This window comes from Anabas testudineus, chromosome 13, assembly GCF_900324465.2.
Source record: "Anabas testudineus chromosome 13, fAnaTes1.2, whole genome shotgun sequence".
Lineage (NCBI taxonomy): Eukaryota > Metazoa > Chordata > Actinopteri > Anabantiformes > Anabantidae > Anabas > Anabas testudineus.
The window spans coordinates 10,949,415-10,964,122 of NC_046622.1; the positions used below are offsets into that span (position 1 = coordinate 10,949,415).

Genomic DNA, 14,708 nt, shown 5'->3' on the forward strand with positions numbered 1-14,708 from the left:
CAACTTGCCATAGTCAAAGTTCATTCGGTAAAGTGTAACTTTATTATCACTGCAAGTCATTAACAGGAGTTGCAAGGTTTCTAACTGTCTTGAGTCTTGGTGCTCCCAGTAATGACGTCATATATGGGTTCTTTTCTTCTGGTTACATCACATAAAGAAGAGGTCCACCAGATACCAGATTGTGAAAAATCCCCTGACCTGGCCCCAAGGTGGTGATTCTTGTTTTACGCCTTCCTACAGAATATGGTCAAATTAAGACTGTTGTTCACGATGTGACATGCAAGTGTGCAAATGAATTATTAGAAATAATTTAGATAAGATGAATTAAAGAAAGGCTAAATAGACTTCTGTTCTATTTACCACTGCTGCAGGAGTGTAGTAAACAGTCTGGTCCTTTACAGATCTCAGTATCGCAGTGGAAATATACCTGTGGGAAAACATCATGTTGTTAAACAGAAACAGAAGATAAACATATGTATTTTATTTCTCTTACATACCAGTTTTTGAGATGTTTGAGGCTTCACAAAAGAGAACATGCTGAACACAAATCGTTTGTGATGGGAGGGATATGTCACTTCCTTACTGGCGACAACGGGCAATACAACAGTTCTGTGGCTATCACCAGTGAAAGGACAGCTGGGTTGGTGGCAAAGATGAGCATCAGTTGATAATCTACCAAATAAATCCAAGTGTTTTTAGTGCGTATTCACCCTTTAACAAGGAGATTCCATCTTTGTTGGTCATGTGGGTCTTGAGTTGGTGTGGCCCAGCAGTCCCCCAGACGCAGCACCAAGTCCTTGTGCTCATGTTTGAGAATATATATCTCCACATACACAGACTGGCCAAGCTCCATCATTGTTTGACGGTCACGAGAAGAATAAAAAGACGTGTATGAGGAATCTGCAAATTAAAGATTAAAAAGATAAAAGAAAAAATATATAGATCTTTAAAATAAAACTGATTAACTCTTTTAGAACGTGGTTTCAGTGCTTTTTAAACATGTGCACCGAACCATATAAAAAATGTCAGAGAGAAATGGAAAATAAATCATAGGCAGCCTTGACCTTTGGCAAACCTCATTTCAGTCCTTAGCACTCCTTCGCTCTTCAGAGTCGAGTATTTTTCTTGCTGAACTTCAAAGCTCAGCGGACTCCGTTGGGCCAGTGCAAAGCTACAATGCACAGTAAGACTGAAAAGTAGGAAACTGAAATGACTGTCTAGTACCTTCATAAAAAGAAGACAAAGGGAACATTTTCTGTTTCAAATTCAATGATGTCCAACTGGCATGTCTCTCAAGTCAGATGCATATATATATATATATATATTCATTCTCATTCATTCTCTCTCTCTCCACTAAATAGGACAACAGTATAGTAATGTGTGTGTGTGTATATATATATATATATATATATATATATATATATATATATATATATACACACACACACATTACTATACTGTTGTCCAAATTATAATCAACATCTACTTTAATATTTGCCTTATCCATTTTAAAATAGCTTCCTGCCTCCATCATTATCTGGAGCTATTTGTCAGTTGCTCACACATTTATTTTTAGTAATAGCCAATTCTCTTTCAGGACTTCCCCTAAGACACTAAAAGATATTACAACTTCTGTAGCACGAGAAGAGGTGCAATATTTATAATAAGTGATGTTCAATACATGTGCTCTGCAAACTAGAACCAAGTGTGAAACAAGGGAAGCTTCTATTTAGTCTTACTAAAAAGGAGTGTCACGAAATATTGTGCCTTTCTGCAGATGTCTCCCCTCAATGTTGATCCAGTAGGTTATTATTCCATCTACGATCTGCAAGACATAAACCTGGTTCTATAAAAAAAAAAAGACCAGACCCACCAAAAGAGTTGTGTTTTTTTTGTTTGTTTGTTTTTGTTTTTTTGGTTTATATTTACCACAGACTGAGTGCCACAGTCAGTGAATGTAAATCTGAAAGTGACAGCATCACTGGAAGTTGTTTTGGGTTTACAGTTGTGACTTTGACTGGAAGGGATCCGAACCTCATCCAGGTTCAGAGTTGGGACCACGGCATTCTGGAGGATGGTGATGTTGAATCCATCCTTGTTGCAGAAAGGCTTCATCAATTCTGGTGGATAATCCTTTTTGTGTGTCTCTTAATAAAACACACTGGGAATTAATGGCCAACACAATCCTAAAACACAAACTGCCAATTAAATGTTATTATATTTAACTGTATGCTTTTAATTACTACCTTTTGTTTCTGTTTCACAGACGAGAAAAACTGTTTTAACAATTTCAGCATTGCCCTTGTCTGCTGGTGCGACAATGACAACAGTCAAACTTGTGAAATATTTCTAATAAACAAAAAAAATAAATAAATAAAATGTCAATATGAAAAAAGATAATTGCATTGTCTATGTAAAATAAGCAGATTTACAAGCTCAAGGCACACTCCAGCTTACTTGTCTTCTCACAAAACATCCATTGGCAGCAACTGTTAAAATTATAAAGGCGTCAGTTTCTCCGAAGAAGTAGTGGCACTGTTTTGCTATCGCAACTGCTTGGTAATATCTGCCATGTTCATCTGTGTAAAAGTGGACACAAACAAGAATGAAACAAATACATCCACCTCATAGCTTCTCAGCACTGAGAAGAAATATTATAAAGTGTGTCCATCTTACCGTGCACATAAACGGTGAAAGGGAGATCTGCAAATTGCACCTTTGATATGTAAACAGACATGAAGCCGCTGTGGCAAATCGTTGTATTGTTATTCACAGGGTTATAAACCACGTTGGCTTCAAATGTCAATAGAAGCAGTGATAAAGAAATAAATGTGACCAAAACAACGTCTGCACTGTAGGTCTTCATGTTTGGTTGCTGAAGCCTAGTGTGACAAGTGAAGCAGCTGATGCTCATGTGGAATGATTGCACAACTCTAATGAGAGTAAAAGCAATTCAGCAACTCAAAGTGACAAACAGGTGTAAGTCCCATGCTGTCAGTAATGTCACGCCGCAGCGTTCTGTGCTCAGGATTACCATCTTTTCTAGATTTTACATGTATTGGTTTCCTTTTACAGTTAAAACACTCATAAGTGACCCACAAACTCCTCCAGCTGTCTGTAGCAGGCCTCTAATTTCCTAAACAACCAGTGAGGAAACATATGACATCAAGCTGAACAGTCAGGTTTCAAGTCAAACTTAAAATATATGTTAAAGTATAGACTTCTGTTGTTAGAAATTAGATTCACATAAACACTCCATAGTCTCACACCTGTTTTATTTTACATTACAACTTAACATGATTTTTTTATGGGTGAATATAGGTCCATAAATTCCATTTTGAATTGTAAAACACTGTGTGCACAGCCATTTTGCACGTTAAACCATGTTGATAGTACATACAGTACAAGACAGCACAATGATACAATGAAAAAAAGTCACATCAAATGTGATTTAATTTTGTGTAAAATGAACAAACATTTGCAATAATTGTTAGAAGATACTGATAGTGGAAGGCTTTCAGCAGCAGTTTGATCTCTGGCCTTCGTTCTCTACAGTCGATTCAGCTGTTCTGTGCTCCTGTTGTAAATGGGGTTTTGGTATTCACAATCTGAGAGGGAAACAAGTAGAAGAAGAAGTGGGAGAGCAGTTCAGTGCACAGCATTTTTTCATCCAGAACGTGCTCACTGACGGTCAGCACTCACTTTCTTTTGCTTTCGTTTTCCCAGCACCTGTAACGCAAAAAAAAGTCAGTGAAAAGCTCAGCATTTATTTATTCTCACCAGCACAGAAATTACACATGGCAAAACAAATACAAACAAATACCTGTGTGACGATTCTCTGCCTGAGTTGACTTTGCTTGCTGTTGTTGCTTGTTGAGTTCATGCTGGTTAGCTGTACAATAAAAGAAACCAGTGAAATCCCTGACAACATTGAAATAATGTAAAATAATGGGAGAAGTGCTTATATTACCGTAGTAATGTCGACTGATACTTGTTTGTCGTAATCTGTTTATGAGTTCTTGAGAAATGAGAGTTGTCCGAGTTATTTCAGTTTAATTTCACATTGACTAATAACAACCCACACTACATCTATTTATTACCTACCTCTATGAAATCTTTGTTTTGTTTTCTGACTTCCTGCCCTTTCAAAGTTAAACTGATTCAAGTTGGGATAAATCCCACTGGTGCTTTGTGTGGGTTGAGTCTGGTCCATGTGATGCTGAGCTCCACGTACATTAGAGTGATTGGTTGGGTTGTCGAGGTAGTTGGCTGGATTGTGGACTTCATTCTCTAATATTTAAAAAAATATATATACAGGTTTAAGCAAAAAAACTGTGAAACAGACTTTAGATTTTTAACAATGTGAATGGATAAGACAAAAGGATCAGCAGCAGAAGAAGATGTGAACGCACCATAGATGTCTGCTTCTGCATAGGAAAAGGACACACAATATGGAGAGTAACACTGGTCATTAGCAGTCAAAAAAAAAGTATCAAGCCAGAATTAGAATTAAACAAAATATTAATTTGACTCGTCCTTGTACCAGTATGCCGATTAGTGTGTTATGTAACTACCTTGCTGCAGTTCTCGTATCGGTGGTAAGCTTATTTCTTGAGGTGGAGCACTGGCACCAGCAGTTTGACCTTTTTCAAAACAAGTTGAATTTTGGCACGCTTGACAAGTTGAAAAGTTTATTTGCTACACATTTTGGCTGTGTACTTTGTTATGTACATTTCCATCGAATTGTACATGTTAATATGCAATTTAGTCTAACTTAAAACACATGTAGCCATTCATAATAAAATCCATTTCACAAATTATTTGAATTACTACAGAGTTATCCCTGGCACATTCATACTGTTTTTTTAGTAGTTAAAGAATAACATGCGAAAGATTCAATCTCAACCGACATGCACTTTAACTCAAAGGCACTGGTTTCATTATAACCTTATGCAATCCTTTCACAAACTTGTGCAAATCACCATATCCTTGAAGCAAGTCACAAATCTGTACTGTATATTCCGGTGCACAATAGTAAAAATACCAATCTACAGTCTACAATAAAGGAGTGTTATATAAATAATAAATTGTAAAATAATTTCTTACCCTCATTATTTGCACCTGCAGGCTTGTTTGTGTTGCTGCGTTTTATGTAACAGAAAATCCCTGAGATAAAAAAAGACAAAACAACGTCTTCGCACTTTTCTTATACAAACACAATGAATGGACTGAGAGTGTCATGTTGGGCAGGTACTCACAGGAGCAGGCACTCAGCAAGGTGACTGCAGCCAGGCCAGCACAGATGTAAATCAGTAGCCACATGTCTTTGCTCTGTGTCTCTGCATGATAAGTTGTGGTTTTACACAGATGTATTTTTACAGGAAACTCTAGCTCATTCACTTGTCTGCTCTCATGTGTTTGGTCTACAAGGCTTGTGACCATGGGAAAAGAAGAGGCTACAAGCCTCTGCAATAAAACATTAAAACTCTTAAGCAGAAACACACTCACCTGCAGCCAGCTCCACTTGCAGACAAGCGCCTTCCTGAGTACAACGATAGCACCCTAGATCAGAGTTGTCGAGCATGTCAATGCTGATTGAGAAGTTTCCTTTTAAACCCTGGTTTGGAAAGGCTTTCACCCGGCCACTTCTAGGGTCCAGGAACTTAATGCGCCCTTTAGTTGAGAGATTGACTAGCTTCATCTCAGGTGTATGGACCCATGAAACCCATTCGGGGCTGCTGTTCGTTAACATGCATGGAAGAAGCGTAGATGACCCAAGAGGAGCGACAAGTTTCTGCACCTCACAAAAGTCCAGATCCTCACAGAAGTTCTCATTGTACTGCTCATCTTACCGGTAAGAAACACAAGATAAAGTTGAGGTCACTTAACTCGTGCTCACATGAACTTTTTTACTGTAGATTTGCACTCTTCAAAAAATTGATAAAACATGACTGGATAAAAATTATATATGTTAATTAAACTGAAATAGCTGTAAATGTTAAAACCTTAAAAACATTAGGAGGTTTTTAGATACACTAAGCTATCATTGAAACTGGACACATTTAAATGAAACATAAAACGTTTGAATTAAGCAAAACATTAAATTAAATGCTATATTATAGAAGATTACAAAATCTGTGTACAACACTGTAAATTTATTATCAACAGATTTCCAAAGTCTGTTTGAAAGATTCAAACATTTCACTATCTGAATTCAAACTTGAAGAAGACAATTTACATTTACATATAACAATTTTAAATAAAGAACTTACTTTTTGAGTAAGATACACATATGAAGCACAAGGTGAAAGGGAGGAACCACCTGTCAGCGTTCATACTTATCACTTTGAAGAGTGTGAAGAGCGTTGTGGTAATGGTGCATCTTAAGCCGCCTAAGCATCATGGGACAAAACCACAAGATCAGAACAGCTCTTAATGTTATTTACAGAAATGCTCTACAGCTGTTCCTGATTCATATGAACAGAAACCAAATGTTTGACACAGCTGTACAGTGAAACATTAAATTTAAATGAATCAATTATTTGACACTTGTTACTTTAAATTTTATCCAGTGAACGTGCAGAATGAATGCTGTTGAAGGTCTGATATGATATGTGACGTCTGGACCACTTCCTGTTGAAACTTTCTGGTGCTTGGCTGGGTCTTTTAATGAAACAAGTTAGCAAGCTAAATAGAGAAAATGATTTTATAAATTACTTGCATGTGTAAACTGGCAGACCTGTTCACTTTTTTATTCAAATGACAATTTTCATCCAAATACAGTATCTAATTCAAACAAAATGTAGATTAAATTCAAATATTCATGCTTTAATCAAACACACACACATTTACATTCTGTGTAATATTAGTTAATATTTATAATAACTATACTTGATTTTAGCCTGGGGACGAGTTGTCTTTTATGTCTCACCCGTGATGTGCAGTAATCAAAGTGGAGTAGCCAACCTCCCTACTCGAAGCGCATTGCATCTTCTGGGCGAGCCATTTGGCCACTTTGATGGCAACAGCTGTTCTGGGCTGGTTGATGCCAATAAAGCCTTTTTTTAGTGAAGGGCAGGTGAAGCCTTTTGAAGCTCTAATGCTTTTCTCTTGCATTTGTTCTAAAAAACATTCAAAGCTTCGAGTCTTCAGTCTAACCAAGAACACTGACATCTGGTGGAGAACTGAAGCCATAGTAACCTCTGAAGAGCGAGACTGAAGCACTGACACAGTTTTAAGTTCCATAACAACATGGGAGCAAGTTCAAAAAGGACCGTGTGGTCCTTTTAACTTGCTGATGATTTTGTTCTAAAGCCTTTACAAAAAACAAAACCAGAGATCCTTCCTGCTGCAAGATATTGGCTTATCAGTCATTTGGGGACTTGGGAAAACTTACTCACAAAAGTAAGGCTACAAAGGTTTTGTCCTTCACAGTTTTTTTGTGAGAGATAATCACCAATCAACTCTTCAACAGTCACCAAATCTCTTTCTCCTCACAACTTAACATTGTTAAGTGATAATGATGCATGAGGAATATCATTATGAACATAATGAATTTCATAGACAATGACAGAAAAAAATAACGGTTAAGAGACATTAAGTGACAAAGAAGAAAATTATTAAGTTAAGTTACCTTAACGCATTATAGCAGAAAACTGCTATAAATAAATGTAAATGTAAATGTAATGTTTTCTGTGAAGTTTTGTAAGCAAAACTGCTGCAGAGGGGTGAATTGGATCCATTCTAATACATGTGCATTAACCTCACAGAGGCCAGGTATATTATTTAGTATTTCTCCTCTCAGCTTCATTTCAAAATTCATTTCTGTGATGCAATACCTTCACGCCTCACCTTGACCAGAAAAACCAGTAATGTTCCAGGTTAGTCACGTTTTAGCTATAGATGGTTTCAGCAAAAACCACAGCTTTGTTTTATGTGCGACATATAATAAAATGTCAAATATAATTTTAGATAACTTCTTAATTTTAGTTTTACACCTATAGGTCCATCACATGAAATGTGCGACATGATTTCCCCTGTGGGAAAGCAGCAGTAGCCACAGAGAAAACACCCGGGGCCACACATGAGTGCCCACACACTAAACCCCTGCAAGTGCACTACTCAGACATATATGCACCCACCTACGTCCAGACCACTTCCTGTTTAACTTTGTTGGTGCTTGCTTGAAACAAGAGGTTGCCATGAAACAGGTTGGCTAAATAAATAGGGAAGAATACTATAACACCTGTTTTAGGTTATTTTTTGTTCAGCAAAGGTCCAAACTGTCCAGGTCAGTCTGTTAGTTTGTCACAAATAACTGCTCTTTAGCAGTAGACTTCACTAAAACTCACCTGCAACGACAAAAGTTTTGAGTTGACTCTAATAGCTTACCGTTGTGTAAGCTAGCAGACTTTTTTTTTTAATTATAATGTTCATCCAACGTCAAACTTACTTGAGTGTATTCACTTTGAGTGTATTTTCCATCATACACTGTCTTGTATTGTTTCAACTGTTTTTTTTTAATGCTACTCTAAATTGTACTACTACTACTACTGTTCTGCATTATTTTATTATGGCTATTTTTATTTTTAATCTATGGAACAGCATAAATGGGGATGATCTGCACCAACCAGAAGCATTGGTTTGATTTTGTGGAACTCCTCTAGTGGAATATCTCTAACACGTTGGTATCGACGTTGGAGTGTATCGGCATAGGTTTGATATTTCCTCTGCTTATAGGAAGCTGAGGAAACAGAGGTTCAATTCAATTTTGTCTTAACCTTTTAGTAGATAGTGCGCAGGACTAGGGATTCTGCCACCCTATTCCTGTCATGGGTCTACCTATCTGCGCTCCATGTTGTTGGCTCCTCCTCCTTGCTCCTGCACACTGATTGGCCAGCCACTTCACATGTGCTTCCTTTCTGCCTATTTAAGCAGGTCTGTCTGCTGGCTACCCTTGCCAGATAGTCTCACACCTTATTGTGAATACTCACTATCCAGCATTTCTCTGTTTTCATCTACCTGTTGCCGAATCTGCCTGACCTGACCCTGACGCTGCCTGCTCCTTGAGTTACGTGAGTCTTGCTCGCCTGTTCTGACCCCTTCCTGGTTTTCCCCCCTTCTACTCTGTTTCGGCTTGGACCTCCCTGTGTTTTGACCTGGACTGTTCTCGGTTGTGGTTTTTGGATTTTCCTTCTGTTGGCTTGCTGTGTATGACCCGGATTGCTTACGGTTTTGGATTTTGGACTCTTTTGGGTTGGTTTCTGTGTATGACCTGGACTGTGTGTTGACCTCAGCTGCTCTGCCCTAGCCCCTGGTGAACTGTGTATGATCTGGACTGCCCCTGGACACCTGATTTCTGGTCTGCCCTTGCGACTCTGGTGTTGTGCCACTGCTGACGTTATTCTCTCGCCAGTTTCTCTCTGCAGCCTCTGCAGCGCCACGTGCTCTCCCGCCGTCCGCCATCTTGGAGGTCGCACCGGAAGTGGTCCGCCATCTTGGAGGTCGCACCGGAAGTTGGCCGCCATCTTGGGGGTTGCACCACAAACGCTCCCCGCTTGCCCTGCCAGGCCACACTGCCCCTGGGCGTCTGCTACCACACCGTCCAACCGCATTTGTGAGTATAAGTCTCACGATTCAGCAAGTCTCAAGCAAGCCCCTGGCTAACTCTGTCTCCCCTCATAGACTGCCGACCCAGCGCTGTTCCCACCGGCGACGGCCTTGTCGGACCCCCGTATCTGCCATCCCCTTGCACTGCATTGTTAATAAAGCCTTTCTATTTCATATATTTGTTTTGAGTCTCTTCTCTGGCTATGGAGTCTGCCCCCAGATTTGTGACAGAACTATCTGGCCACAAGACGGACTCCGCCAGAGACCAGGCCTGGAAGGGACAGGTAGAGGGCGCCCTAGCCGACATTGGAACCCGTCTAGAGACCCTATCCACCGCTATTCAGGGTTTGGGCGAGAATTATCGCACACTTGCGTCCCGTGAGGCACAGGCACCCTCGGCTCCTGCACCAGCTTTCTCTCCCTTGTCTCTGCCTCGGGAGATAGCACTGAGCAAACCGCCCCCTTACAATGGTGACCCGGAGAACTGTAGACCCTTCCTCACCCAATGCGACATCTATTTCAGTTTTCAACCATCGGTTTTCATTTCAGAACAAGCCAAGGTGGGGTTTGTGATTTCTTTGCTTACAGGACCTGCCAGGGCCTGGGCAACAGCCGAGTGGAGCAGAGCATCAGCCTGCTGCTCCTCCTTCAAGAGCTTCTCTGAGGAATTGACCAAGATCTTTGACCCAACCAAACCAGATAAAGAGGCTGCCATCAAATTATCCGAGATCAAGCAGGGCTCCAGGTCAGTGGCGGAATACTCTATTGAATTCAGAACCCTTGCAGCATTATGCGATTGGAATGACTCTGCCCTGTTTACTATGTTCTACAAAGGATTAACCGAAAAAGTAAAGGATGAGTTGGCGGCTCGGGAGCTCCCTGAACGGTTAGATGGTTTGGTAGATCTGGCCATACGCATTGACCGTAGGATCAGTGAGCGAGTACGGGAGCGCCTGCAGACCCATCCTCTTCCTCATCGTTCATACTCTCATGCTGCCGTCTCCCGTAGTCCAGTCCCTGTCTCCTCCTCTCCCTCATCTGAGCTTGCCACACCAGAACCGATGCAGGTGGGGCGGACCCGGCTCAGTGTGGCAGAGCGACAACGACGCATGCAGAATAATCTGTGTCTCTACTGCGGGGGTTCCTCACATCGTGTTGCCTCTTGCCCAGTAAAAGCCAGGGCTCAGCAGCCGGCCGGGGGGCGCTGCTGAGCCGCACCCTGAACCATTCCTCCGGGGCCCGTCCACTCACCAAGGTCCAGCTGGGAGTTCCAGGTCGGCTCCTTAGCATCCCAGCCTTCATTGATTCAGGAGCAGACTCCGAATTCATGGACCAGCAGCTGGCTACGAACCTGGGCCTGCAGCTCCATCCCCTTCCTCGGCCTATACAGGTAAAGGCTCTTGACGGTCACATTATGCACCCTTGTTCCACTCTCACAGATTCTGTTCAACTGACCATAGACAATCACCACGAGAACATTTCTTTTCATGTTATTCACTCTCCAGACCTACCTTTAGTTTTAGGTGCCACATGGTTGAAACATCATAACCCCCATGTGGATTGGACATCGGGCAGGATTCTAGGTTGGAGTCCTACCTGTTCCACTACCTGTCTCCAAGCAGCGCAGTCCGGGTCATGGCCATCAGAGCAGGTGGAGGAATTCCCCGATCTCTCTGCCGTCCCGGCCGTATATTTGGACCTCAAGGAGGTGTTCAATAAGGTCAAAGCCACCTCGCTTCCACCACATCGACCTTATGATTGTGCTATTGACCTTCTTCCAGGCACTGCACCTCCCAGAGGACGCCTGTTTTCTCTCTCTGGTCCTGAACGTCTTGCCATGCAGAAATACCTGGATGAGGCACTGGCGGCGGGACTGATCCGACCATCGTCCTCCCCAGCGGGAGCGGGATTCTTCTTTGTAGGGAAGAAAGACGGAGGCCTCCGCCCCTGCATCGATTTCAGAGGTTTGAATGACATCACCATTAAAAACCGCTACCCCCTGCCCCTCATTTCCTCTGCTTTTGAGCTCTTGCAGGATGCAACCATTTTCACAAAGCTTGATCTTCGCAACGCATATCACCTGGTCAGAATGAGGGAGGGGGACGAATGGAAAACCGCCTTCAACACTCCGTCTGGACACTACGAATATCTGGTCATGCCATTCGGACTCACCAACGCCCCCGCCGTGTTCCAAAACCTGGTTAATGATGTTTTGGGAGACATGTTGAATAGGTTTGTGTTTGTTTACCTAGATGACATTCTTATCTTCTCCAAGACGGAAACAGAGCATGTGGAACACGTGCGGCAGGTATTGCAACGTCTGTTACAGAATTACCTATATGTCAAAGCCGAGAAATGTCAGTTCCATGCCCAGACTGTCTCCTTCTTAGGATTTGTCGTGCCTCCAGGACAGATTCGTATGGACCCAGCTAAAATACAGGCAGTAGAGGATTGGCCTGTTCCTGAGTCCCGCAAGGCCCTCCAACGGTTTCTGGGATTTGCTAACTTCTACAGAAAGTTTATCCGCAATTACAGCCAGATCGCCAGCCCTCTCCATGCCCTGACCTCCGTCAAGACCCGGTTTTCCTGGACTCCAGAAGCCCAACAAGCTTTCGACCTCCTGAAGGTCCGATTCTCGTCAGCTCCTATCCTGGTCCTCCCTGATCCGGACCGCCAATTCGTGGTGGAGGTTGACGCCTCGGACCAGGGAGTGGGAGCAGTGCTTTCACAGAGGTCCAAAGATGATAGTAAAATGCACCCTTGTGCTTTCTTTTCCAGACGCATGACCCCAGCCGAGCGCAATTACAGTATCGGAGACCGGGAGCTCCTTGCCATAAAATTGGCACTGGAGGAATGGCGCCACTGGTTAGAAGGCACTGATCAGCCATTCCTCGTTTGGACAGATCATAAGAACTTGGAATACCTGCGGACTGCCAAACGACTCAATGCTCGGCAAGCCAGGTGGGCCCTGTTCTTTAATAGGTTCAACTTCTCCCTTTCATACCTTCCAGGAAACCGCAACGTCAAGGCTGATGCACTTTCACGCCAGTTCGAACCCCCGGACAGCCCGGACCCACCAGATTTCATTCTCCCACCTGTCTCCCGCCTTGGTATCACACTCATAGACATCGAAAAAGAGGTACTGGGTTCACATGCACCATCACCATGTGCTTGTCCACCTGGTAAACTGTATGTCCCTGACAACCTGCGTTCAAGGGTCCTGGACTGGTGCCATTCCTCCCATCTGTTCTGTCATCCCGGGGCAGCCCGTACCCTCTTCGTGGTCCGACGTCGGTTCTGGTGGCCTACTCTAGCAGCGGATGTCAGGACTTTCATCTCAGCCTGCTCTGTCTGCGCTAGAGCCAAACCGTCTCACCAAGCCCCTGCAGGCCATCTTCATCCACTCTCCATCCCCAAGCGGCCCTGGTCACATATCTCAGTGGATTTCGTTACGGGACTTCCTCTTTCCCAGGGCATGACCACCATCCTGACCGTCGTGGACCGCTTCTCTAAGATGGTCCACTTCATTTCATTACCCAAACTCCCATCAGCCAAGGAGACGGCAGACCTGCTTCTCCATCATGTTTTCCGCATCCACGGGTTACCCCGGGACATCGTGTCAGATAGGGGTCCCCAGTTCACTGCTCATTTCTGGACGGAATTCTGTCGCCTCCTTGGCATCTCGGTCAGTCTCTCATCCGGGTTTCATCCTCAGTCCAACGGGCAGACAGAGCGTCTTAACCAAGAGCTGGAGACTGGCCTACGCCTTCTGTGCTCCCGGGATCCGACATCTTGGTCGTCGAAGGTGGTTTGGGTGGAGTATGCCCATAACTCACTGCCTTCTTCAGCTACTGGGTTGACGCCGTTTCAGGTGGTATATGGTTACCAACCACCCCTGTTTGAGGTCCAGGAGAAGGAGTCGGCTGTCCCATCTGCACAAGCGTCTGTTCGACGTTGTCACCTGGCCTGGAGGAGGGCCCGTGCAGCGCTTGTCCAAACTGTCCGCACCTATGAGACACGGGCCAATCGACGACGTCGGCCTGCTCCTCCTTACAGAGTTGGTCAGCGGGTGTGGCTTTCCTCCTCCGACATTCCATTGCGAGTGGACAATCGCAAACTGGCTCCCAGGTTCATTGGACCTTTTCCCATCACCAAGGTGATCAACCCGGTGGCAGTCCGTCTGCGCCTCCCCAGACCACTTCGCATCCACCCAACCTTTCATGTTTCCCGGTTGAAGCCAGAAGTTGTGAGTGACCTCGTGCCCGCCTCCGGGCCCCCTCCTCCCGCCCGGCTCATTGCTGGTGGCCCTGCCTTCACGGTGCGGCGCCTCGTCCGTTCCCGCCGCCGGGGTCGGGGTCTGCAGTACTTGGTGGACTGGGAAGGCTACGGTCCTGAGGAGCGCTCCTGGGTTCCTTCCCGCTTCGTTCTGGATCCTGACCTCATTGCGCAGTTTCATCGTACCCACCCTGACCAGCCTGGTGGGCCGCCGTGAGTCGGCCCTGGCGGGGGGGGTACTGTCATGGGTCTACCTATCTGCCCTCCATGTTGTTGGCTCCTCCTCCTTGCTCCTGCACACTGATTGGCCAGCCACTTCACATGTGCTTCCTTTCTGCCTATTTAAGCAGGTCTGTCTGCTGGCTACCCTTGCCAGATAGTCTCACACCTTATTGTGAATACTCACTATCCAGCATTTCTCTGTTTTCATCTACCTGTTGCCGAATCTGCCTGACCTGACCCTGACGCTGCCTGCTCCTTGAGTTACGTGAGTCTTGCTCGCCTGTTCTGACCCCTTCCTGGTTTTCCCCCCTTCTACTCTGTTTCGGCTTGGACCTCCCTGTGTTTTGACCTGGACTGTTCTCGGTTGTGGTTTTTGGATTTTCCTTCTGTTGGCTTGCTGTGTATGACCCGGATTGCTTACGGTTTTGGATTTTGGACTCTTTTGGGTTGGTTTCTGTGTATGACCTGGACTGTGTGTTGACCTCAGCTGCTCTGCCCTAGCCCCTGGTGAACTGTGTATGATCTGGACTGCCCCTGGACACCTGATTTCTGGTCTGCCCTTGCGACTCTGGTGTTGTGCCACTGCTGACGTTATTCTCTCG

The 14,708-nt window shown here is 44.0% G+C and overlaps 2 protein-coding genes across 3 annotated transcripts; both read right to left on the minus strand.

Annotated features, from left to right (window-relative positions):
• Positions 1-131: 131 nt before the first annotated feature.
• On the minus strand, positions 132-2,894 carry LOC113169867 (zona pellucida sperm-binding protein 4-like). The gene is made up of 9 exons (XM_026371616.1): positions 2,677-2,894; positions 2,458-2,579; positions 2,247-2,349; positions 1,930-2,147; positions 1,740-1,825; positions 1,065-1,189; positions 711-900; positions 361-427; positions 132-234 (listed from the first exon to the last, which is right to left on the minus strand). The coding sequence occupies exons 1-9, from the start codon at positions 2,864-2,866 to the stop codon at positions 148-150; spliced, it is 1,188 nt and encodes a 395-aa protein (XP_026227401.1). The 5' UTR covers positions 2,867-2,894; the 3' UTR covers positions 132-147.
• Positions 2,895-3,258: 364 nt separating this feature from the next.
• Positions 3,259-6,377, minus strand: LOC113169874. 2 transcript variants are annotated; one of them, XM_026371629.1, is made up of 11 exons: positions 6,273-6,377; positions 5,509-5,847; positions 5,259-5,339; positions 5,107-5,166; positions 4,575-4,643; positions 4,413-4,427; positions 4,105-4,290; positions 3,971-4,018; positions 3,824-3,892; positions 3,703-3,729; positions 3,259-3,608 (listed from the first exon to the last, which is right to left on the minus strand). In XM_026371629.1, the coding sequence occupies exons 1-11, from the start codon at positions 6,334-6,336 to the stop codon at positions 3,550-3,552; spliced, it is 1,017 nt and encodes a 338-aa protein (XP_026227414.1). In that variant the 5' UTR covers positions 6,337-6,377; the 3' UTR covers positions 3,259-3,549. The 2 variants fall into 2 exon arrangements, with proteins under 2 accessions (XP_026227414.1, XP_026227423.1); XM_026371638.1 differs by lacking the exon at positions 4,413-4,427.
• Positions 6,378-14,708: the final 8,331 nt, after the last annotated feature.